The sequence below is a fragment of the Trichosurus vulpecula genome, chromosome 9, assembly GCF_011100635.1.
Source record: "Trichosurus vulpecula isolate mTriVul1 chromosome 9, mTriVul1.pri, whole genome shotgun sequence".
Classification (NCBI taxonomy): Eukaryota; Metazoa; Chordata; class Mammalia; order Diprotodontia; family Phalangeridae; genus Trichosurus; species Trichosurus vulpecula.
This window is the reverse complement of record NC_050581.1, coordinates 181,132,528-181,159,339: the sequence shown is the minus strand read 5'-3', so window position 1 is coordinate 181,159,339 and position 26,812 is coordinate 181,132,528. Positions and strand designations below refer to the sequence as shown.

The 26,812-nt window shown below is 42.4% G+C and overlaps 1 protein-coding gene across 2 annotated transcripts in view; it reads left to right on the top strand.

Moving 5' to 3' along the window:
• Positions 1–26,812, top strand: part of PTPRG (protein tyrosine phosphatase receptor type G) — an 813,122-nt gene that overhangs the window by 645,494 nt on the left and 140,816 nt on the right. For both annotated transcript variants that reach the window (XM_036737740.1, XM_036737741.1), the window contains exons 9-12: positions 13,377–13,561; positions 16,952–17,060; positions 22,191–22,240; positions 25,688–26,465. In XM_036737740.1, the coding sequence (XP_036593635.1) occupies positions 13,377–13,561; positions 16,952–17,060; positions 22,191–22,240; positions 25,688–26,465 (1,122 nt within the window). The remainder of the gene's footprint in view (positions 1–13,376; positions 13,562–16,951; positions 17,061–22,190; positions 22,241–25,687; positions 26,466–26,812) is intronic.

Here is a 26,812-nt window from a genome sequence, read left to right as displayed (position 1 = left end):
CTAAGTACTTTACAAATATTATCTCATTTGATCCTTGTAACAACCCTGGGAGGTATCATTCCCATTTTACAATTGAAGTAAATGAGGCAGATGGGTAAAATGACTTCTCCAGGGTAATACAGATAGCAAATGGCTGGATTAGAACTCAAGTCTTCCTGACTCCAGGCCCAGTACTACATGACCAGGCTGCCTTTTATCCCAGTCATATGTGTCCATGATGATTTCTTCTTTGCCACACTTAATGTGTGGAAAATCATGGGTATTGTAGAGCAGCCAACTCAAATCCCTACATGTTGGGTCACGTATAATCCACTGCACCACCTAGCTGCCCCTAATCAAGAGATATGGAGAGAGAGTGAGTGACAGTGGTTGGATATGGAGATGACAGGGAGAGAAGAGTCAAGGAGGACTCCTAGTTTGTGAACTTGAGTGTCTGGAAGGATGATAGTGCCCTCATCAGAAAACAAGGAATTTAGGAAGAAGTGTTACGTTCAGAGCGAAAGATAATGAGTTCCATTTAAGATTTATTGAGGTTGAGATCCCTAGGAGACATCCAGTGAAAGATGTCTAACAACTGGTCATGTGGCACTATAACTAAGAGGAAAGATTGGCCTGAATATGTCGCTCTGGGAATGATCTTCACAGAGATGAAAGAATTGTAAAGCCAGAGAGAAAGAAAGAGAGTTTTCTCTCTTTGGGGCCCAAATTGATACAACCTTTTTATTACTAAAGAAGGAGAACATGTCCTCATTGAAGAAGCTTCATCACATGGTAGAGCCATTTGTGGTTTGGGTGCTGGTGAAATGGTGTAGAGATTGAGCATGGTCACAGGAGAGATTTCATCTTTACCTTTTGTAAACATGACCTGATTTCTAAATCCCTTCTATTCCCTTGGTCAATGGGCACCATAGAGCTGATTTCCAGAGTGATCCTTCCAATGCTGCTTCTGCTTATATTTTTATTTCTTGAATAGAGAGAGACAGAATGGGGAGGGAAGCCTTTCCTTGACCCCAGGCTTATTTATATAGGCACCATAGTGCTCATGAACACAATAGGAAAATTAATAAAAAAAAAGCTAACCACAAGCCCCCATAAAGAAACAGCTCCCTTTTTTCTCTCACTGGGGCTGCCTCACTGGTGTTCCTCTTTTATGAGACATGAAATGGAAGGACCCAAAATGTTGGTGTTCATCTACTTCAGTCCTTCAGAGAAAAATTGCCATGAGACAGATTTAATCTTCCCTGCTTTTAGCCCTGATTTTTCTGCAAAAACACACAGATGCGGTGCATTTCTTCTTCATCTCCAGCATAAGGAGCATAAACGGAACCTTTGGTCCTTTCACTTTTTAGGAAATGGCTTTATGTGCCCTCTTACGAAGGAATCATAAAGAAAGAATACTCATCACGGGGCTTGTAGGGAAACCCTAGGGACTGTAAGTTAGGACCTACATACTCCATGACTTGCTTTCTGTTTTTTCCTTTCCTTCTAGGCTAAGCTGCATTTGTTAGTAGCAGTTACTAAGGTCTGATTGACTCCTAAGCACTTGTGTTCACAGAATATGTGACTTCTGCTTCTTCAAATCCCTAGGTCCTCTCTGGTGCTAGCTCCTACCCAAGACTTTTCATGTCCCCCGAGGTGTTATAGTTCTCCCCTCCCCTCCCCCTCTCACCAGTTACTTTGTATTTACTTGTCTGTATCTGAGGCACCCACTCTATCCCAGTGGAAAAATCACTGGGCTTAGAGTCAGGAAGATGCAAGTTCAAATCCTACCTCAGACACTTCCTAGCCATGTGACTCTCAACAAATTATTTCACCTCTCTCGGCCTGTTTTCTCATTTGTAAAATAAGAGGATTGAATCTCATGTTTTCTAAAGTTCCTTCTAGCAGTCAAATCTATGATCCTATGTTTTTTTCCAGTAGGATGTAATCCTCCTGAGGACAGGGGTGGTTTTTGTCTTTGTATCACCAGCTCCCAGTGCTTGGCACATGGTAGAAGCTTAAACTTTTGCTGGGCTAAGTTCAGTTCCATGGTATTGGCTCAGTAGGTGCAAGGATCTTTCTTGCCATCATCCTTTTGATCTCTACCTCCATGAGGATAGAATCCTCATCATACAACTGCTAACAGGTGGGCTCAAGTACAGGCAGACATGTGGTGTTAGTGCTCTTGGTCTGGCACCAGGAAAGACACCCCACTGGAAAGAAACGTTTTCAGTGGGAAAGCACATTTCCCGTTTAAAACCCATTGATGCCTGGCAACCACAACTTGGGGCCGGTGCTTCGCCAGCTTGGGAACTGTGCTTTTCAGAGCATATGGGCACAGAGAGGCAGCCAAGAGACCCATCGAGCCCAGGATCTGCATCACTCACTTCTCCCAGTCGAGATGTTCTCAGTTCAACTCCATCAGGTCCTAGTTCTTATGTTTCTGTCCCCATCCTTCCAGCTCAGGAATGAGCCACTCACTCTCTCTATTCTGGAAAAAAAAAAATGCCTTTATGGAAGAGACCAAAAGCAAATGCACATTGCAGCCTATGTGGTCAGATATCATTATGCAAAAGGTAAAAGATCCTTAGAAGCTGTTTGTATGATTTCTTGCAAGCTGAATATCCCACCACATTCAGCAAGGGGTAAATCTGGGACTTTAACCCAGGATGTCTGGCTTCTAGCCCAGCACCCTTTCCACTTCATCACTTGACCTTCAGGAGAAGCCCAGGAAGTACAGAGATAAGTACAGTGGGTCATTGACTCTTACAGATGAAAAGGGTACTAGGCATCAGCTAGTTCAACCTCCTATCCTATGAAGAAGAACAGACTCTTTAGATGGGGATGGAAAGATAAGTAGCTGTGAGCTTTCCCACCTCCCTCTGCGTAGAACAGAACAATGCTAGTTTCCTGCACAGGACACAGCCCCACCCATCGCCTTCATTGGGCTTCCAGATGAAAAACCAAAGGAAGCATTGAAGTAGGTAGGAAGGGACAGAAATAACATAATATGGGAAGCGGTGAACCTTTGTCCTGGCAAAGGGGAGTGGGAGTCAGAGGGGAAATGGAATCTTCTTAGAGATATTTTCTGGCTCTGGCTTCTCTAGTTCTATTGTTTTTCGTTTCTCTTTATTGAGCTGGATCTCTCCATTACATAGAGAGCAAAAGGGAGTCACTTCAAAGGAAGACCACAACAAGATATGAAATAGTTACTTCAATACCCTTCCTACCCTCCAATGAACACACTGGAAAAACAGTCCTGTTTCTAGACATACTCTGTAGGACCTAGAATCTGTACTATGTGACATTTGGTTTAAGGAACTGGGATGTTTGGTGAGAGGCAGAGACATGGGACATGATAGTGCTTCTCATGCATTAGGACAATTGCCTATGACAGAGATTTGTTCTGTTTGGCCCCAGAGGGCAGAATGAGCAGCAATGGATGGAAGGTGCCAACAGGGAGATTTCAACTTAATATGAAGAGTAATTTCCTTAGCTTTAGAGATATCCCAAAAGGGAAATGAGCTAACTTAAGAGGTGATGGCTCCCCTTCACTGAGAGTCTTCAAGGGAAAATCAAATGGCCAGTTGTCAAATATACTGTAGAAGGGTGTGCTGTACAGGTGTGGATTGGACTGGACTCGTCTGTTTCTGAGGTCTTTTCATACTCACAGACTGTGTTTCTAAGTATATAAACCAAAAGAAAAAAAGGCAAAATTCAATGTTTTGATTAGTTCCCAGGAAGAGTTATAATATAGAATCATAGAGAGTTACAACTAGAAGAGACCATAACAATCATCTAGTCTCAGCCTCTCCATTTACAGATGAGGAAACTGAGGCCCAAGGGGAAAACTATTACATCCATTGGCACATTTTTCCACAATAATTCTATCACTGCCCCTTCCACTTATGTTTTTTGCCATTGTACATCTTAGGCAAGAGAGGCAATGTGGATATGGTGGATAGGGAGAAGATCTTTGAGTGAGAAAGACCATGGATTCAGGTTCTGCCCCTGACATATATTGGGTGTGTGACACTGAACAAGCCACTGAAACTCTTAGCACCCCTCCAAAATCTCTTTAAGTATCTAAGTTGCTCAGTAGGGGTTGAACTGCATTGGCAAAGAAGTTTCTTCAACAAGAGTTACCTATACCATTGAAATCAGATATCCTGCCAAAAATTCTTGGGCAAAAGTTGCATCCATCAAGAGGGAAACCTCCCTCTGACTGTAAATTGGTCCTTGAAGATGGAAACTATTGTCTGGTGTAAATTAGGAAAGGGGATTAATGATGGCCCAATGTGTTTACGCAAGAGACATGACCACACACCATGACAAATTGTTGGTCTCAATGGAATAACAACTCATCACAGTTTCTGTATTGCTGGAAGGAGAGTGGGGTAATGGCAGATGTCCCCAAGAATGCATGAAAGACAACAACCCCTTGGAGCACATATTCAAGAATACCTAGGAAACGTTGGTCTGTGAGCCTTTTTGGTTATGGAAGGGTGATAATCAAACTTGTTCACAAGGTCATAGATTTCAAGCTCAAAGAGAGCTTGGAGATCATCTGGTCCAACTCCCTCGGTTTACAGGTAACCAGAGGGATTTCAAGAAATGCAGTGACCTGCCCGAAGTCCTAGAGAAAGGACGTGACAAGAGCCAATCCAGGTCCTCTAACTAAAAAGCTCTATTCTTTCTATTGTTCTAAGAACTCTCTTCTTCTAAGACAGAAGACTTTGGAGGTCCTGAAAGAACTTTGAGAGGCTGTGTAAATCTCCTTTGTCAGAAAGAGCAACCTAAAGCAAAGAAAGCCCGGAGAAAAGAGGGAGTCTGATGGGAAACTTTATTACACAAAGGATAATTAACACAATGAAGGGAATCCATAAGAGGTAGTGACAGGAGCTACATCTGTGAGCATGAGGCAGTAATAATAATGCTCAGCACTTACCCAGAGCTCTTTTCACCTTCCCAGCTCTTTGCAAACATTAAATAATAATCCCAGTGACATCTCTATGAGGCTGGCATTATTATCCCCATTTTACAGACAAGGAAAAATTAAATGGGGGGGGGAGGGATGTGTGAACTGAAAATGATTATTGTTAAATTGCTTCATCCCCGAATAAGGACATCGCCAGGAGAAAATCATGTTAACAGCTGCGAAAAGTCTGCTGTCAATTTAATACTTCCTGGAGAAAACACTTCTATCCATGAGATTTGGGTTTTTTATTTTTCCACAGTTGTGATGGGAGAGGGGGATGGATGCCAAGGAGACCTCTTGGACTTGAAAGTTGTATTTGTACATGGCTTGCTTTGGGATGTTTTGTGATTCCCAGAACCCCTTTGATATCACCTTTCCAAATATGAAAGCCTTTCCCCAGGCCATTTGTTTGGATTCTGCCAGGAGGACACCCCCTCCTAACTTAAGGACTGTTGAGTAGCTTTGTGAAACTTGAGTAGATTGGTGCCATCCGGCCAGTCTACACAGGCTCCTGAAATACCTGGTATTTCTTTATGAACCCCTTCCTAGTGGGAAGGCAGGTGAACCAATGAACTGCTTGTTAGTGATCTGTGGTTTGTTTCAACCTTGGTTCAATCAGTTTGGAACCCTGCAAGGAAAGTGACTAAGCAGTCAATCTAACCAAATATTGATTATTTGCTAAGTGCCAGATGTCATGCTAGCAAAAGGCAAAATCAATTCCTGCTCTCAAAGAGCTTACATTCTCATGGAAACCTCCCATCCCCCCACCCCTGCCAGAAAAAAAAATACATATGAATGTAATGGTATATTCTTGTGCAGTTAAAAAAAAATCTGAATATGAGTGAGTCAGAGGAACATAGGAAAACTTGTTTGAATTGAGCAGAGAAGTAAACCGAGCTAAAACAATAATATATACAATGATTACCATAAGTGTACATAGAGTGTGAGGGCCAGGTTTGCCAGAGTGGAGAAGGGATTGACTACAAAGTCCAAAAGACCTAGGGTCAACCCTGCTCAGTTCCCTTCAACTCTCAGGGCCCTACCACCCCACCCTCCCACCCCAATCCCCAGTTCTCTAAGACTAAGTCATAGAGCAAGTACCAGTGTGTGCTTGGTGTGGTGAGTGGAAATGACAGGTCTAAATCACAGAAATTATAATTAATAACAACAATCAAATGAAATTGCTCAGCATGCCCAGCCCACATTCAACACATGCCTATTTTGAGGGCAGAAAGTAAATGAAAAGATTACTAAAAAGAATCTGATCTCTGAGCAATTTTTTAAAAAGCAAGAATGGTCCCAGAGAACAGACAATGAAAAATACATTTCTTTCTTCTGGCAAAAAGGCAAGAAACTACTAGGACTGATGTGGAAAACATTTGCAGATGCAGTCACGGCGTTAAGTGCTAGTTGCTTAGCTATATTTCTTTGTTTCAGTGGAGGGTTCAATGGACTGAGGGGGTGGGGTTGGAGTATTTCCAGAAATGACTGTTATGTTAAAATAAAAGGCATCAGTACAACGTATTTATAGAAGGATTTAAAAAAAAAACGCCTTTTATTTGGGAAGCCATTTACCCCTCTGTCCTCCCCCTAACTCATTTGTGTCCATGGAATTCCCCAGACAGTGGCACCAGCTGAGGCTTAGATGGGTCCTCTGACAGAATCCCAGCGTGGGATGTAGTAGCAGGAAGCTCCTAAGTCCAGCAAGAGGCATTGATTTCACTTATGATGTCAGGAATGGTGAAATAGGGAATCTCGACTAAATTGCTTCACTTGGGGAGTGCTGTCCCTATGACTCCGGATCAATATCTGGAACAGTGCCTCAAGTGTGAAACATGCCAGGGGATGGAAGGGAAAGGGGGGAAGAAACCCACTTCAGAGCATTGAAAAGGCCCCTGAGTTTACAATGACTTTCAAACAGAGCGTCTGTCGTGTTAGCTTAACCTCCAGCACTAAATAGGAGAAACGTTTACATGGAGAGCACCTGAGAAAATATCTTAGGAACTGATTCGGAAGCAGGGGACCTAAGTTGCTTTGCTGTAGCTTGCTTGTTATTTAACAGAGTCTCAGATCATAATTAAAGTCAGTTCACTAAAGGCAAATTCCCCAAGTGGGCAAGCTCACATTGTATCAGAAGCCTGTGAAAAGTAATCAAACACCCATGGGAAAGTAATCAGGCACCTGTGAAAGGGAGCACTGCTGTCAAGAGCGCCTCACCAGGGACATTTGTTTAAAAAGCATGGCTATGGGCCCTCCAGGATGGTTAATGAGATGGGTGAGAGGAGGCAGCTTAGTGTCCTCAAGCATTTATGGGGGTCTGTGCATGGGTCCAGCGATGCAGCCGAAGGTGGTGTGAATCAGGAATCAGAATGACAGCTTTCATTGTTATGCCCTTTTGAACTTTCTGGCCATCATCCCATCTGAACTTCAGGATGATCCTGTGAAGTCAATAGATATACTGTAAGGATGTACTCTATAACCTCATTTTCCAGAGGGAGTAATTGAGGTTAAGTGAATCGGCTATGTTCGCACAGCTAGTAAGTGCTAGAGTCTGAGTCCCACTGTAATGTCATCAAATGAGATGATATTTGTGAAGCACTAGCACACAGTAGGCCCATAATAAACCCTGGCTCCCTTTCCCCACAATGCTTTACCATTCTGTGCCATACTTCCCCAAGGAAGTGATTACTGAGATTTCCTTCTAGCTCTAAAGTGCTCCTGTGGGGCCTGGTTCTTTGCTGGTTTCCTTGGAAGAGCTTCTAGATGCTGCCCCTGAGCCAAAGGCTTTATTTTTATGTCATGGGTCCTACTGGATCTCTTTTCCTTTCGGTGTCAAACATCACACAAAGTTAAAGTCCACATGCTACATGGTGGATTGCAGACTGTACACGGACTAGTGAATCCTCAGGCTTGTTCATAGGGGTGAACTTGCTGTTTGTGTTTGATAAAGGAAATCCTGGCTGTTCCTGCCCACGCAGTCCCCAGAGGAAATGAATTTTATGCTCACTTGATGAGGGAGGAACGTCAGGGGCATTTTAATAAACTGTAAAATCAATCAATCAGCAGGCATTTATTAAATGCTTACTCTTTGTCAAGCATTGGACTAAGCTTTGGGCGTGCAAAGCAAGGCAAAAATAAAAGTCCTGACCTCAAGGAACGTACCTTGACATGTACATGAATATGTTCATAAAAACACAAATAGTAGATGAAGATAGCATTAGAGGAGAAAGCTTATGACTGGCCAAACCAAGAAGGGCCTCCTGTAGGGGCTGGCAGTTTGAGCTGAGTCCTGAAGGATGCCAGGGGTTTTGACCTACAAGTGATGAGAGAGAAAAGTGTGCCTAGCAAGGCTAGACAGAAACCAGGGTTACTGATCTCTTTGGTAGTAGGCTAAGTGATAATCCCATAGCCAACGCCACATATAAGTTTAAATTCTAGGTGTCCTCCCCCCACCCCACACCAAGAAAAATAAAACAAAAGCTGGCAAAGCCCCTTACCCCTACTCCTCTACCCTGGGTCCTTGTGATGCCCTATGAGTATCACTTCTACCTCTTTGAAGACTAAGTTTCCTTAGATCAGCTCAAGGGTCACTTTCCAGAGGAGGCCTCTCCTGAGTTCCCCAGGTTCTAGTGCACCCTAAAAATGACCTTGTATTTATTTTGTGTGAATGTGAATCTATTTATATGTTATCTCCCCTGATAAAATGTGAACTCCTAGAGGGCAGGGACTATTTATTTGTTCTGAATCTGCAATGCTTGGCACATAGGCACCTAATAAATGCCTACTGAAGGTGTGTGTGTGTGTGTGTGTGTGTGTGTGTGTGTGTGTGTGTACATAAGTTTCTTCAGGGCAGAGACTGTTTCATTCTATACTTTGTTCCTACAGCTTCTGGAACAATGCCAGGCACATCGTAGGTACTTAATAAAATGCTTGATAATTGATTAGCTGGTGTCTATGATGCAAAGCAGTATTTGTTGAGTGCCATAAATTTGGGCCCATCTTGCCCTTCGGATAGCCCATTTTGCAAGGTTGGGATAGACCTCAATGGCTCTAGTCTCTACTTAGTTATCAACATTCCAAGGTTAGGAGTCTCAAGATGTTTGTTTGGTTGTTTGATTGTTTTTTTTACTTGTCAAATGTGATGTTGGAACCTGTTTTTTAGAGGCCCAGAGTATACACTTACAAACTAATTCCATCTTAGGATGGGGAGGGATTCTACAGCACTTTGTGTGGTAATAAAGTAGATGCTTGTGGAGTGGGGAATGTCTAAACAAATGGCGGCACATGAATGGAATGGAGTGCTGCTGTAGGAAGCCACATCTATTATGATTAGTGAAGGGAAGCATGGAAAGACTTAGGCGAACTGATGTGAAGTGAATTAAGTAGAGCCAGGAAAACAGTATACACAACGACTATGATGACATAGATGGTCAAAAAAACAGCCATCAAAAAGCTGTCTAGACCAAATATTGAAAAATTATAAAGAAGAGAGGTTGTTCTTTAAGCCAGGAAGATCTGGGTTCAAGTCCAGTGTATGCTAACCATGTGACCTTGGGCAAGTCACTGACTTAAACTTTCAGTTAGCACTGGATTATCCAGCAATCTCAAACCTTTCGGTCTCAAGAGTATTTGACTCTTAAATATTATTGAGGATACCCCAAAGACCTTTTGTTTACGTGGGTTCCATCTATCAATATTTATCATGTTTGAAAGTAAAACATCTTATTATAATGAAAATAGTACTGATCTCACAGACTCCTTTAAAGGTCTCTGGAACCTCTGTGGGTCCCTTGTCTACATTTCAAGGAACTCTTCTCTAGGTAGCTCTCAAAAACTACTTAAGTTGTGAAGAAGGTGCAACCACACATTGGCAGAAGGAATGTCCTCATCTGGGAGTTCCCTATACAAATGAAATTGCAAGTCTGGGCACTGCCCTCACCCATATTTGTATATGAATGAATTTTGAGCTACAGATATTCCAGTGAATTCAATTTAACATTTTAAATGCCTGCTATTAATCATACTAAATGGCATATATTTAGTGCTTTCAAGGTGGCAAAGTGTTCTAATGCTTAAAAATGAACCAAAATTTTGGGGACATCCTATAGTACATGTGTGTGTGGGGGGGTGCATTTGCCTACACATATGTATACACAATGCCTGTGCAGACGTATATACATGCATTTATACATGTATATATGCTCGTTATGTGTAAGTATATACATATTGTGTTACATATACGTGTGTGCATGTGCATCTATAAATGTGTGTCCTCCTACATGTGTCACATATTTCTATATATTTATTGTGTATGTATATATGAGCATATACACATACATATTATGGACTCACCAGTGAAGTAGTTGTTTCAGGCATGTCTGACTCTTTGTGATCCCTTTGGGGTTTTCTTTGCAAAGATGCTGGAATGGTTTGCCATTTCCACATATATATATATACATACATATATATATATATGTATATATATATATATATGTGTGTGTGTGTGTGTGTGTGTGTGTGTGTGTGTGTGTATGTATATATATATATTTACAGATTGGAAACTGAGGTAAACAGGGTTAAGTCACTTGCCCAGGGTCACACAGCTAGTAAGTGTCTGACACTGGATTTGAACTCAGGTCTTCCTGACTCCAGGGATGGTGCTGTATCCACTGTACCACCTAGCTGCCCGTGAGGCTGGATCTGAACTCGGGTCTTCCTGATTACAAGCCCACTGTGCCACCTAGCTGCACCTGTGAAGTAGTAACTATAGGTATTTTTATTTCCTTTTAACATATGAGGAAACTGAGTCTCAGAGAGGTTAGGCAACTTGACCACGATTGCACGGCTACTAAGTGACAGTGTCAGGATTTGAACCAAGGTCTCCTTGCCTCCAAATCCATCCCTCTCTCCCTTCCACCACACAGCCACTTTAATATCCAAGGCACTTGGATGCCATTTTATGATGTTTAATTTAGGACAGCCTCTCAGTCTGAGAGGCAAACACATGCACTCCCCAATTTCCCCAGTCGAATGGGGCCAGATGGGATCATTTCAGTAAAAGGGGGGATTAATCAGAAGGAGTTAGGGGTTACAGGATGACAAGGAATGGCACACATCCCAGGTATGACAAGCCAAGTATGTCATCCTTCCTTTGGCTCATCGAAGATGTACCACAGACAGCTCTCCTTGGGTCAGGGACGATATTTGGAAAGAGGCTGCAGAGACCTTTGCTCACTTTTTTCATCATGACTTCAGAACTTAGAGAATGTCAAACCACCTTTCGGGAAACGGGATTGTTTATTAGTGCATTATTGCCATCTAGTGTGCCCTGCTTGTAACTTCCTCCTCGCCTCCCTGCTTCTGTCTGACGTTACTCTCTGGGATGCTCTTTGCCCACCAGCTTGCTCCTCTCCAGTGATGTGCGGCGCTCTGGGAATGCCTCATTAATTTATTTGATCCCTTCTTCCCTCTGTCACAACAACCAGTCTCTCTCTGGCCAAATCTCGATTTGTCTATAGATATGCTGAAGAAACTGACCTCAGCCACCACAGAGCAGCCAAGGGCTTAGAGACAGAGATCAGGGCCAGGCTAGGAGAATGCCCAGCTTGCTGTTTGAGCTTGGAGGGAACCTAGCTAGAGAGGGGCCAGAAAGGAGATTCCCTTACATTTGTAAGTTTCGCATAGATGGCTTTGAGAAGGGAACGTGATTGAATTGTAGAAAATTGTAGTTAGAAGTGGATTGAGCAGCCTAGCCTTGTTTAACATGGTCTGTTAATTATTTAAAAAGACTTGGGTATACCATGAATTAAGTCAAGTCTCCTAGTGGTTGGTACATGCAGATTTTTTTTTATTTATCAGTCTTGTGATCTCATTGATATAGGAATGCGTGGATGAAGAAATTCCCTGTACCCATGCAGATGGGGTAAAACAGATTCCTCTGTCAGGCACTTCCAGCCCTCTATAACTGTGTGGGGGAACTCACTTCCCCAGACTTATTATGCTTTGCTCCTCTTCACGTACTCAAATATCCAGTCAAACAGACCTTCTTCCTGTTTCTCCTGTATCCCATTACATTTCTTGCCTTTGCAGTGGTCACCCAATGCCAGAAAGGCACTCTCTTCTCCCCTGAACAACTTAGTATTCCTTCAAAGTTCAGCTCATGTGCCATCTCCTAAAAGAAGCCTTCCCTGTTTCCTTCTCCTCAGCTGACAAGACCTCTTCTTTTTCCCAAAATGGTTTTGTGCAACAAACAAAAACATTATATTGATTTTACACATATCTGTATCAATCGTGTGTGTGTGTGTTTATCTGTACATAAGAGTGCATATACTGTTGCATTTTATACTTTGTTTCTACATCACCCAGCACAATGCCAGGCACATAGTAGGTACTTAATAAAATGCTGGGTAATTGATTAGTTGATTATGATGATAATGCAAAGCAGTATTTCAGCGCCATGAAAGAATTCCAGGAGAGAGAGTTTATCTATTTGGGAGTGTGAGGGTGTCAGAGAAGGCTTCTGGAAGATAAGAGTATTTAAGATTAGACTGGAAAAACAAGTCTAGTTTCACCAGATGGAGCTGGAGGGACAAGGGCACAGCCTTCCATCATTGTAGTAAAGCCAGCAGAACAACAGCATCAAGTGTATTTGGAGAGTGCTGAGTAGCCCATTTGGGCATGTAAGGGAGCAGTGGGAAATAAGATTGAAAATTAAGATAGGTCCTTGAACATCATGCTAAGAAATTGGAGTTTATTCTACAGGCCACAGGGAGCTGTGATAGTTTGTGTGGGAGAGTGACTTGGTTGAAGCTTTGCTTTAGGAAGACTAACCTGGCAGCCAAGTGCAGATGGATTAGAGGGAAAAAGAGACTAGAGATGGGACAACCAATTGGATGCTATTGTAGTAGTCCAGGTAAAAAGTTATGAGGGCTTAACTAGGGTGAAGAGCAGAGTGGTCACACAAAGCAGGGACAGGGGAGAGTGATTATGGAGGTTGGATTGAGTTAGCAAACATCGGGCAGGTCGTAGTGAGGGAAGAGCCCAAGGTAACTCCGTGGTCTTGATCCTGGTTTACATTATGATCTAAGTTTCACAGGGTTCTATACTTTATCTTGTTTGGTCTTCATGACAACTTTGTGAGGTTCGTACTACTGACCCCATTTTCCAGATAAGACTCAGAAAAGTTAAGTGATTTGGCCGTGGTTGTTGAGCTAGATTTGAACCAAGTCTTCCTGATTCCAATTTTAGCATTCTTTGCACTCTATCACGTTGTTTCTATTGAAGTAGAATAATTGCATTGGCCTTAACAAAAATGAGAAAGCAAGGAAAAAGCACTGGACAAGATGTCGGGTGGTGGGACAAAGGTGGAGCGGGGAGGCGATTTGTTTGCTCTCTTTTGATCCTTCTTATCTCTGCTCAGTTTGTAGCACTCCACCAGTCAATATGAAAGTTCATCCAGTAAACCGGACAGCCTTGCTGGTGACCTGGAGCCAGCCAGAGACCATCTACCACCCTCCACTCATGAACTACATGATCTCCTACAGCTGGACAAAAAACGAAGATGAAAAGGAAAAGACATTTACCAAGGATAGTGACAAAGACTTGGTAAAGCCATGGCATCGGAGCCACCATCCTTATTTCTCCATCCACTCCTGGGATGCCTTTGTTCTCATTGTACAAGGAAGGCATTGAGCCAAGGGCATGGCCCATGGAGTCCTAGACTCCATTCAACTCATTTCAAACTGCTCTAATCAGAAATAGGGAGTCAATGCCTGGTGGTATAGTCTGCCACATATAGCCAATTCATGGGGCCACCAAAGCCACAGATTCTGTACCAGGGGCTCAGATCAGGACCTTTATTTTTAAAAACATTTTATTCCCAGATTAACACTGAACATCCAGTACCCAAATTAACTTGCTTAATAATTACTTACATTTAAATTAAGCAATTATAAATGGACCTTTTTCAAGCATTCCCTCTAAATGCTTGTTTTGTTGATGCATTCATTCTCACCCACATTTCTTCTTTTATGACCATAGTCAATATTCATATAGCTCTTGCCTGATTTATTTGTATACTTTGTGCTGTGTGGTGCAGTTGGGAAAAGAATGATGGCTTTGGAGTCAGAGCCCCTGGGTTCAAATCTTGGCTTTGCCACTTATTACCAAAATGACTTCAAGCAAGTCTTCAACTCTGTAGGCTTCAATTTTCTCATTTCGTAAATGATGGGGTTGGGTCACACAGCCTCTGAGGTCCTATGTGGTTGAAAGCTATGAGCCTATGACCTGTTAGTACTAATTATATGCTAGTATTCATCATGTTAATGTGTGACAATTGATTTAACCCTGTTCCTACATCATCATGGGCCTCTTAAGGTTCTCTTCCATAAAATGAGAGACCATATAAAATGGAACCACATTGAGCCTAGAAGTGCTAGTTCTCTAGGTAAGCACATGGCCCAGATGTGGGAATACAAAACATGAACCACAGAGCCGGGTGATACAAACATGTACCACACAAGTCCTTCCGCCCCCCTTCCTGGCGTGTGTGATGCTGCAGTGAAAAGAACAGCCTCTTTCTTGCTGATAGCTCCACCATCCTTTGGAGCTCATTAGTGGCCAGTAGGATGTTGAGTTTTCTTGCTGAGTTTAAAGTCATGAAATCTGAGTTCAAATCTTGCCTCTGCCTTTTAACTACCTGTGTAGCCTTGAATGACTCACTTAATCTATCTATGCCTGTTTCCTCACCTAACGAGTTTGACTTACATGACCTCTCTCAAGGTTCTAAGACATTCAACCCTTCTGGGTCTCTTTCTCTGCCTGTAAAATAAGGCAGGGACTGGATTAGATAGCCTCCAAAGTCCTCCAGCTCAAGATCTGTGGTCCTAAGTTGCTCTTTCTGCCCTCTCTGCCTCATTTACCTCCCCTGCAGAATGAAGAGTTTTGGCTGATGACCTCTAGGGCCCTTTCCAGCTCCATATCTAAGATTCCCTGATGCCACAAGAGATTGATGAACAAGGAAAGCATGGTCTGACCTCGTGCCCTGAGATAATAATGAATATTCAGGAAACAGTAGCCTAGAGACCCCCTCCAGCTGACTTCGTCCTACATACGCCCAGCAGAATAGCTACCATCTTCTGGGAAGCCACATCCCTTCAGTCCTGGAGAAAACTAGGCCTGCGAAGTGATATTTTAAAATGGAGCCCCCTCCTCCTTCCCGGCCAAGCCCTCTACTTGTGTTCATCTTCTAAAGTCTTTGGCTGAAGAATCAATGTGACACATTCTGGTTTCAAAGGCTTCCCTTATTGTTAATCAAAGGCAGCTTTTGGGATAATGAAATCAGTAATTGTGTATGCCCATGAAAAATGCAATAGCTCAGAGTGAAATTCTTAATGACTGTTATCATTTTCCCCCCTTTTTTCAAATACATAGTCCTCTGGGCTCATTCAATCAGTTATAGAATAATACTTTTCTTATTCCTTTAGATGAAGATTCTCTTACTTCATTTCCATTTATATCTCCAATTTCCCCCACTAGACGTTGTTATCTGGGTCACATTAGGGAATGATGAGCTTCATAAAATCAGAGAGGAATCTCTTGAAAGGCACCCAAGGTTATGATGTATTTTAACCTTTCCCTTGTCATAACTGTGAGTCCTTAAGGGATTTTCCTCTGTCTGAAGTAAAGATGGCTCATATTAATCAGCAGAAACTATCAAGGCACTTGGGTAGCTTCTCATTCTGGGCAGAAAAATAATTAAACAGGCAGTGATGAATAGATATGTTCTGGAAATGCACCCTGGCAAATCCCTGCATGGGGTCAGGGGGCTTTACTTTGAAAGGGAGGGTAGATCAGAGGTAGAGAGGATCAGGCATGGATTCATCCCAAAGGAGAAGAAATGGAAGAAAGAAAGAATATGCTTTGATAGCATGTTGTTTTTCACCCACATTTTCATGATTATTTTCTTTGGGGATAGATAGAATTAATTTTTCTTCTCCTCAGAAAGTCAAATTGTGATCTTAGTGACAGTTGTGTCACTAGATCACCACAAAAACTTGGCTTAAAATGACTTCTCCTAGGGAGATGGCTCTTTATTGCCATGAGTGGAGTCTGGGCTAGAGAACAGTTTTGTCTCCCTGTGTAAGTTTCCTACAAAGCCACAGAGAAAGTGCGTTGATCTAAAGCTGAAAGGGACCCAGAGGCCAAGGGGTCCAAACACCATTGTTGTATATATGAGAAAACTAAAGCCTAGGGAAATAAAATGTCTTGCAGAAAGTCACACAGGTGGTATTGTATCAGAGGCATGATTTGAACCCAAGCCCCTCTGACTCAAGAGACAATGAGTATTCAATGTGTTATATACCATGTCCCCTTGAAAAACCCAGGGGTTGACTTGATTCTTAGCCCAAATAATTTATCTCTGCGTCTAAGTCAGAAGGGGAGGAAATTAAACCCATTAGCAGGAGGTTTGTAATGTTATTGGTTGTTGTTGCTTAAACTACCACAAAAAATTATAATTATTTTTCCTTTTTTTTTAATTTCCAATTGACTCCTTAGTCTAGGTGCAGGTCAAGTGATAGCCGATCCTCTTTGCAAACAGCGATCTCTTAAAACCAGACTGTGAGAGTCGATCAGGATCCATAATCAAAGTCTGGGAAACCTAGGTTCAAATCCCACCTTTGATATATACCAGCTAGGTGACCCAGAAGCCCAGACCACTCTCTAAAACTTTCGCTTACAGAGAAGTTGCCAAGCTGAATTGGTGGAGGCAGTCCCCTCACTGGGAGATTTGTCCACCAATGGACTCCCAGATCTGAACCATCCATCTTGGTCAAGAAGAAACAGAGCTGGTTGAATTCCCTCTGGACAATATTCAAGGCACTGTGCTGACCTTTTGGGGTAGCGTGGGATTTTTTTTTTGTCGGGGAAGGAGGGAAATAAAATAATGTGGATTTTCCTCTAAAACTAACTTGTGTCTTTTTCCTAAAAATACAGAAAGCCATCATTAGCCATGTTTCACCCGATAGCCTTTATCTCTTCAGAGTTCAGGCTATATGCAGAAATGACATGCGCAGTGATTTTAGCCAGACCATGTTGTTTCAAGGTAAAGTATGTACTTCTTTCTGTGGGCAATATTGGTTCCTCTCCTCTTTCCTCCCTCCTTTATTTATCATCCTCCCAGCTTGTAGAAGTCTATAGGCACAGAAATATCATTAGTTGTTGCATGAGTTGTTTTCCTGGTCTGGTTGAGGGGCGGATAGTTATATTCAGTCTTAAATAAAACAAACAAACAAAACCCTAGTATGCTCTGGCTGTCTTTTAATAATAATACTGTGTGAGCCAAAAGATTGGGGAGGAGGAGAGGATTTTTCCAACTCTGGAGGGCTAAGGATTTGGGCATTTAATCTGTAAAGTTGTGGCCAGTCACCCATTCAACTTAAAGCGTGTCATTCCAATCACCATCTTGGAGTTCCCCTTCAGAATTCTTGGGTCATTTGGTTTACTGCTACTTCAGGAACACTTGGACAGAGAAACCAATCAAGTGTGTTTGTTTTTTATGTCTCTGTTTGAATTTTTGTATTTTCTGTTTGTGTCTCTAGCACTTAGCACACTCTCTTTGCACTTAATAAAGGAGTTTTAATTCAGAATTCACCTTTCTGACAGCTTTAGCTTTCAAGCTAAGATTCAGCATTTATCTCTAGTTACTCAGGCCCTTGATGACGACTGAAATTGGTTCCCAATGACTCAGGACCATTCATTAGATCCTACAGTTGCTACATGTTGCAACTATTCCTCTTAACAGAAACTCTGAAGGTGTATTATTCCCTCCATTCTTCTGCTGCCCTGCCCTCCCCCCCAAAAAAATACCTAGCATGTCCCAAGTCTCCCTTTCTCTTTTTTACAACAGTTTTAGTGAATTCTGGCTTCATCACAGTTCTCAGTGTGGTCCCCAAATGCTATGAAAGAATCAGAAAACATCATAGCCACATGGAACCAAAATCTTGACAAAAGCAAAAGGACTCCACATGAAGGAACAAGTAGTGAAGGAATGTTTACCTTTTGTGAAACTCCATGGGAGAATAATAACAAGTAGTTTATAGCTTCGGAAATGTAAGATACCAGGTTTTTGGCATGTTTCTATATAACTGTCAGTCAAGACACCAATAATTCTTGGACCAAGTTATACCAGGCCCAGTCAACTTTTCCAATAACTCCCCAAGGACCAGTGATCTATAAAGAAGCATTTAATATTTAAATATTCTGTGTTAATGTTAACATTTATCTTACCCTTCCATTCAAACTAATTGGAATGAGCTGGGCCGCCTTGTTTCATAAATAAATCAGCCTTGCTGGAATCTACCAGTGCCATAAATGAGTTGGCTCCCTTCCACCCAGAGCAATTGGATTGCAGGCTGGGCCCTCATCTGTGCCCAGCGAACAGGAGAGAAGGAGGCCAAAGTCAGAGGCGTCTGGGACCAGGGCTCAGGAACTTTAGAGACATAAATCATTATTAGGTCTCCCAGGTGCTCAGACCAAGAATTTGGAATCTGCAGAACTGCCTTTTCAGATTAATAGGCCACCGTGATCTTTGGCTTCTGTGTAAGGTTTGAAAAATTAAATGTTTGCAATATAACGTAATCCAAAAGGCCTTGTCAGCAATAAATTTGAAGTCAGGAATATTTTAAGTCACAGAACCCAATGATTTGTGGAAAATCCCCTCTCTTTTTTTTTTTCCTTTCGAGCACTAACTTTGTCTGTTAGATACTCAGAGTGGACTCTTCTCCAACTGTGGATTATCTTATTTTGTTCATTTTCTGTTAATTCTTAATACCATCTATTGCACATGAATAAGCAAACACTTAATGGAAACTTTACCTGCAATAAAAGTGGCTTTCTCATCCATCCTACTATCTCCTCATAGGGTGATGTAACAAAGGAAGTCACTGCTCTTTAATTCTCGGCCCACCAAAGGTCCGCGGTCCCTTTTCGGCCTGGCACTTAGATTGAAAATATTTTTCTCAACTCTACATTTTTCCATTATCCCATTTTTAAGATTTTAAATTATTTGAACCTATTTAAATCATAATTTTAATTCCTAAATGATTTTGAATTTAAACTTCTAGATTGGCAGCATGCCCCTTACCTCCCCCTCCCCACTATGTTCTATTTTGATGCCTTATCGCAACATAAATTCGGCCCTGGGTTTTCAAAGACAGTGCCAGCAGGGTATAAGTTTTGGCAAGTCCTTCTAAGCTGAGAAGGCTCTGAGTATAGTTGGTGATAGAAAGCTCGTTTTTCGAAGACCAGCCTAGCTAGCTAAGTTGGGAGAGCCTCACTACCAGCTTGGTCACAGGGTGATGACCTTTCAGGCCCAGCAACTCTCTAGGGCTGTCCACTGAGTCACAGAGGGGTTACAATCTGTGTTTTAAAAGAAAGACTTACCCTAAAAAAGTCACAGCCTCTGGAGGTATTGAAGCAGAATAACTTTGAGGACAGCAGGGGCCAGGCAGGATAGCATGAGAAAGGGACCACTGAATAGCTATTGAGGCCAGGTAATGTTTCTGTATCATTTGAAAGGCTTTTTCTACCATGTGTGATATACACTATTAGAGATTAACACCAGTGCATGAAGGAAAAAGAGGAAATAACTCTGAAAGTCTGTGGTCAGAGCAAACATTTTAATTTGAGTTTTGGTGTTTTGTTTTGTTTTGTTTTTCAAAAAATTTAAATCCATTTTGGTCCATAATGTTAAGGATTTCAAAATGGTAGAACTTAATGCACATTTGAGACATAACTTAGAGGCACTGACCTCAGACTTTCCTAATGCCTCTTAATACTTCTGCCTTTGATTATCTCCAATTTATCCTGTTTTTGGCTTGTTTGTGTATAACAGTTTATGTGTTCCCCCCATTAGACTTCAAGCTTCTTGAGGACAGGAACTGTCTTTTGCCTTTCTTTGTATACCTAGCACTTAGCACAATGCCTGTTACGTAGGTAGGGTTCACTGACTAATTGACTGTTTAAACATGCCCATGTCTCCCCCATACTCACTCTTATAGTTTTGAGTTTGTTCTGATAGGAAACCCAACTTTCTCCTTTTCAAATTTAAATCTAATTCCTCTTACCTGGTTTTCTCTGGACATTAGGAGCATCCAGTAAGCATCCTCCTTATGAAAATTCTAATGAAATTCTATCCTCCTCATCCTCAGTCTTTTCTTTAGACTGAATGATCGTCACCTTCAACCCAGACTTTGATGTCTCTTCTTAGAATTCTGTTTTGTACTTTAGAAATTTGGTTGATTTTCATTGGACCCCCTCCAGAAGGTCCTTTTCATTCACTTCAAGGAGTTGTTCACTTTTCCTTACATCCCTCGCATTTAGCACAGTGACTGGTACACAGTAAGAACTTAATTAATGCTTACTGGATGTAGAATAAATATTCTTCCAAAGTGTACATTACCCCAAATCAATCAAGCAAAAGGGAATCCATTTGGTCATATCTATGAATCTCTTGTCACTCTTAGAGTTTAGCCAGAGAAACTATTCATTTTAAAGAGAAGGTGCTCATTAACCCAAAGTGGACAAGATTGTTACAGCCAAGATGAGGGCCTTGCTAGTGAACGCATCGGATGGTTAGCACAGGGAAGAGAATGCTGAAGGGGGAATATTTGAAGGTCTCTCACATGGCGTTCAGGTCAACTTAATTAGCATTTATCTAGCACTTGCTATGTGTCAGGCACAGTGCTAGGCACTTTGGTGATACAAAAACAAAATGGCCCCTGCCCTCAAGGAGCTTCCATTTACCTGGGAAGATGAGATATCTACCTAAGTGTAGAGCCAGGAAAATTAAGAAAGTCAAGTGAACTAAAACTTGGAGATCAGAGAAGGTTTGAAAGGGGGGAAGTGGCACAGGCATTGTTCCCCAAAGGAGGCCATGGACCCTGAGAGGTGCAGGTGAGGAGGCAGGAGGTAGAGCATCAAGGTCTGGATACAGCTTTTAGTCTGATTTGGATAGACCCTGGGGTAGGCAAGGAAGAATGTCATAAAATAAGGAAGCCAAATTGCAGAGGACCAAGAGAATATAAGCTCTGTAAAAGTGAGGATTGCTTCATCCTTTTTTTAGCGCCTAGCACATAGTAGGTATTTCATAAATGCTAGTCAATTGGTTGTGGCCCTTGAATCCAGCTAAGAAGAAGTTTGTAAAAGAGACTGGAGTATTCTCTTTGACCCGCAGAGGTCAGAACGAGGAGTATCAGGTGGTAGTTGCAGAGGACCAAATGTCATCATACACTTCAATTCAGAACCCACTTATTAAGCACATACAAAGTACCTGGTATTTGTCCGAGGCACTAGATATACAAAACCAAAAATGAAATTCGCCTCTGGCCTCAGAGAGCTTGTGGCCTAAACTAGATAAGAAAATTTCCTATCAGTTAAAGTTGAGGAAAACTTCCCAAGATGGGAATATGCTGGTGCCAGCTCCAACTTGTTCATGAGAGCTGATTGACATTTTAAATGTGAGCATTCACATTTAGAGCAAATGCTGTAAATCAGGGCTTGGCTTATTTTCTTGATTGTCTGGATTTAAGAAAGCGATGAAGAAAATATTAATAATGAAGGTTAAGCTTAAACATGTACCCTAAGGACATTTGTCCCCAGAAAGTCTAGTGTTAAACATGTGCCAGCACTCTATTGGTTAAGGCTGTGTGAAGGTAGAGTTAGCTGTCTCTGGGACATACTAAGTTCTGAATCATTGAAGGACTTCAGACAGGAGCTGGTAGGGTTGCCACCTCTAGGATTCCTGTCCAGGGGCTGGTTGCCCTGGGGAATGTCTATGCTCCCTTCCTACCTTGAGATTCTGTGATGCTATGAAACCAGGCCCTTGGGGAACCTTTCTGAAACTCAGTAAAAATGAAGGAAGTTGCACATACGGACCAGATCAGAGATCAGAACAAGGGCTAGTTCAGAACTGTCTTTGAGCAGCTGGTGGTGGGAGGAATTCTGTTCCCTACCTTCTAATAAGAAGAAAGAGAGAGAGAGGGAAAAAAAAGGAAGGAAGGAAGGAAGGAAGGAAGGAAGGAAGGAAGGAAGGAAGGAAGGAAGGAACCATTGTTAATTGCAACAACAAAGTGTTCTTGTAAATGAGCAGCAGAAACCTCTTTAGTTAAGCTGATGGTTATAGGACTGCTGAAAGAAAACTCTGTCTTGAAATGAAATTTCTTTTTCTCTGTAGCCAATACCACTCGAATATTCCAAGGGACCCGAATTGTTAAAACAGGAGTGGTAAGTATTTTTTTTTTAAATATAATTTGCATGCAATTTGAGACATTTCCACCAGGTGGCAGCAGTTGGTCGCTAAATTGTTAGATTAAGGTAACTTCGCTCCAAGCCTCATGTCAAAGAAAATTGTAACCAACTTATTTAACTAGGAAAAAAAAAATAACCCTACATTTTATTCTTTGGGTTCTTCCATTTTTATGAGCCATCAAATAAGCAGAGGCAGCCTAGGATAATGGAAAGACTGCTCAGTTTAGAGTCCAAGCAACTGGGTATGTTTGTGATCTTGGCTGGGCTAGGTATCTCACTATCTGTGTGACCCAGGGTGGTCATTTCATCTCTCTGGAACTCAGTTTCTTCTTCTGGATAATGAGTGGGTTTGGCTAGATGACCTCTGAGGCTCCTTCCAGCTCCAAATTTCTACTCCTATGAATATACGCTGGAGCTGAAGCAATAACCTTGTATTATGCACCTTTATTAGCTTTTAAATTCTATGGCTCTATTAAGCATTTAAATTGTTCATGAAATCATAGAATTTTAGAGCCAGAAGGGACCTTAGTTCTCATCTATAAAATGAGAGGGTGGAACCAAGTGATGCAAGCCATCCTGGCAGAATAGCAGAGTTGAGTGTGAGAAGCCAGGGCTTCTCACTCCTCGCCAGAGGATCGCAGCTTTCAGACTGGAAAGCGCCTCTGGGGTCATAGAGTCTAATGCTCTCTTTGTACAGAGAGGAAATGGAGAGGGGAACAGCCTTTCCTGAGATCACAAAGGTAGTGAGTAGTTGCACCAATATTTGAACCTAGTTCCTCTGACTCAACATCCAAGTCCTTTTGCATTGTTGTTCAAATTTATATTAATAACTATTATACTAATTACATTGTTCAATCATTTTCAGTCGTATCTGACTCTTTGTGACCCCATTTGGGGTTTTCTTGGCAAAAATACTGAAGTGGTTTGCCATTTCCTTCTCCCCTTTATTTTATGGATGTGGAAACTGAGGCAGAGTTAAGTGACTTGCCCAGGGTCACACAGCTAGTATCTGAGGCTGTATTTGACCTCAGGAAGATGAGTCTTCCTTACTCTAGAACCAGGCCCTGCATTGTATATCTGCTGAGCCACCTAGCAGCCCTATGCAAATTATACCTTTATGCTAATAACAACCAACATTTATTCAGGGCTTTAAGCTTTAGAAAATCCTTGACACATATCATTAGCTCATTTGATCGTTGTGACAGGCCAAGAAGTAGGAGTTATAATTGTCCCCATTTTAGATGGCAAGGAGCTATGACTGAGAGAATTTAAGTGATTTGTCCAAGGCCATACAGCTAAGTGTTTGAGAAAGGATTTGAACTCAGGTTTTCCTGATTCCAAATTGAACACTTCTGATACTTTTGCTCCTGCACCATCTAGGGGTCAGTTACAGCAATACAGCTGAATGTATTATTCTATATTATAATAATGTCTTAGTACTCAGTTCCTGGGTTCAAATCCTGCCTCTGAGGATCGCTATTTGGGCGATCCTGGGTAAGTCAGTCAATCCACTTCTGGATTTCAGTTTCTTCATCTGTAAAATGAGAGGTTTTGATTAGATGGCTTCAGAGATCCCTTCCAGCTCAAGAACTAGGATCCTATAATCAATTCAACAAAAATAAATGAAATATTTTGGTAGCAAGCAGCACAATGGAAGGAATCTCAAAATATTAAAAAATCATCCAATCCAATCTACCCATTTTACAGAAGAAACTGAAACCCAGGAAGGTTGGTGGAATTGGGATACACACTCAGGTCATGGGACTTTCTAGTGGACCACACTGACTGTTGGGCTAGAAGTCAGAAATGCCAGACTCTATAACCCTTGCATTACCACCGTTTCACTTGATGACCTTGAATGCTAAGACTAATGGCTCCAATTGATCCAGTGGTTAAAGGCTGACAAAGCCCTCTTTGCCATATGCCTGTGCCACAGGTAGTCTAAGGATTGCTGTTGTTATTTTATGATGAAGAAGTGAAGTTTCAGAAGAGATATGATTTCCCCACAGTCACACAGCTAATGGGAATAACCCAGGTTTTCAGATTTCTAGTCTAGTGAGAAAATTTTTCTACACCCAAACACCCCCCAAGTTACCTCTGTGGGCCCAAGTCTCTTCATTCTGTTAGATTAGAGCAGTAATTCTCAAATCATCATCTGCAAACTCCACGGAGTTGCCACAACCCTTTTAGGGGGTCTATGAGGTCAAAACTATTTTTATAATAATACTAACATGTTTTCATTTCAGATATGGTAAATTTTGATAGAGATAGTTCATATAAACCAAAGCTCATTGGGGTCCTCAATTTTTAAAGTTATAAAAGGGGTCTGAGAACAAAATGTTTGAGAGGCACGGGGGTAGATAATCTCTAAGACACTTTCTGATTTTCATGTTCTACCACACTAAGGTTAAGTTTGAAAGTAACAGAAAATGTTCTTGGTCAGTATTTTGACTTGTAGGAAAGGTTGATCAGATTCCTGGAAGGGGCAAAAGTGGTAAAGAGGCAGAATTGCCCCTTTGGCACGTAGAGACTCCTAACCATGTGTTACAAGCACTGGACTTGGAGTCAAGAAGACGAGTCTGAATCACACTTCAGACGCTTACTGGCTTTGTGACCCCAAGTCCCCATCCTCTCTCAACCTCAGGCTTTTCATCTATAAAATGGGGATAATAACAGCACCTGCCTCGCAGGGCCAGAGATTGAGAGGAAGAAGGGAATTTAATACTCATCTTGACTCCTCCTCCCCCTTGCATTTTGCAGATGAAGAACTTGAGAGAGACTTTCCCAAGGTAACTCAGAGCTAGGCATCTAACCTAAGACCTCTAACTCCACATCAGGTGATCTGCGCATTGTGCCAAGGGCACACTGCCTCCTATGTATAAAGAGCTTTGTAAAACTGGAGACGCGACGTAGCGCTGAGAGGCTATGGGCTACAGTGGAAAGAAGCAGGTGCTAGGGAGCCTGTGTTCAAATCCAGGCACCATCACTTGCTACCTGTGCAGTCTTGAGCAAGTTTCATAAACAAGATGATCTCGAAGGTCATTTCCACCTTCTAATTTCAGAACCTAGCGTGCTATAGAAATGTCGCCTATTTTTAGGCAGAGGAAGGAAGTGCCAGGCACTTCACAAATATTATCAGATTTGATCCTTACAACAAACCTGCGAGGTGGGTGTTATTATCCGCATTTTACAGTTGAGGAAACTGAGGTAGACAGAAATTAATTAGTTGTAGGCATTTCCTCATTCTAGAGCTTCTATAATAATGAAATGTAGGTCAGGTTACTAGTTCTTAAGAAGATTTTTCAAGTTGGGAATTGGTAGAAATGAAAAGCGCCCAGTGTGGCATCCCCAGTACTAGTCTCTGATGCTCCCCTGACTCTGTTTTCTTTGTCCCTTCCCAAACCTCCCCATGATCCCTTCAAGCCGACAGCTTCTCCTGCTTCTTCCGCCGACATGGCCCCCATCAGTTCTGGTTCTTCCACTTGGACTTCATCAGGCATCCCCTTCTCATTTGTTTCAATGGCTACTGGAATGGGCCCATCCTCGAGCGGAAGCCAAGCAACTGTGGCCTCGGTGGTGACCAGCACCCTGCTCGCCGGCCTCGGCTTTAGCGGCGGTGGCATCTCTTCCTTCCCCAGCACCGTGTGGCCCACCCGCCTCCCAACAGCAGCTTCTGCCAGCAAACAGTCTGCCAGACCCGTGGTAGCCACGACAGAGGCTTTGTCTTCTCCGGCGCCAGAAGGCGATTCTGCCCTGACCAAGGACAGCGAAGGCACCGAGGAAGGGGAAAAGAATGAGAAGAGTGAGAGCGAGGATGGTGAAAGGGAGCACGAGGAAGAGGGGGAGAAAGATTCAGAAAAGAAGGAAAAGAGTGGAGTGACCCACAGCACAGAGGTCCAGAGCAGAACCAAGCCCACCCTGGCACCCACTTCTCCTAATCGAACTGCAGAGGAGGACAGAAATGAAACTATAGCTGGCCAAGAGCCAGACCCCAACGTCCTCCCTACAGATCAGACTGATGAGAGAAGAGAACCAGTAACCAAACCCAGCACGGACCCTGTCACCTCCACCCAAGTGCCCTCCATGGTCACGGGCGAACATTATGTCGGAAAGGGTCCCAAGAGACCGGAGACGCCATCCAAAAAGCCGAGCTCCCGAGGGGACCGATTTCCAGATGATAAGTTCATCACTGTAAATCCAGGTAAGGGGGGAAATGGGCAGACCATAATCTCCATACTGGAGCCAAGCCTGGTGCTGTTTTAAATGAGCTAGGGGGAATCTTGGAGGGGGGCAGTGTGGGTCAGCGGGGAAAGCTGTGGATTTGGATTCACAGAAGCTAAATTTGAATCCTGGCTCTGCTGTTTACAATCTATAAGACCTTGCACAAATCATGTAATAATAGCTGACATTTATACAGAGCCTACTATGTGCCTGGCATGGTGCTAAGTGCTTTACAATTATTATCTTATTGATTCACAGCACCCATTTGAGGTAGGTCCTATCATTATCATCCCCTTTTTACTGAGGAGGAAACTAAGGCAAACAGGT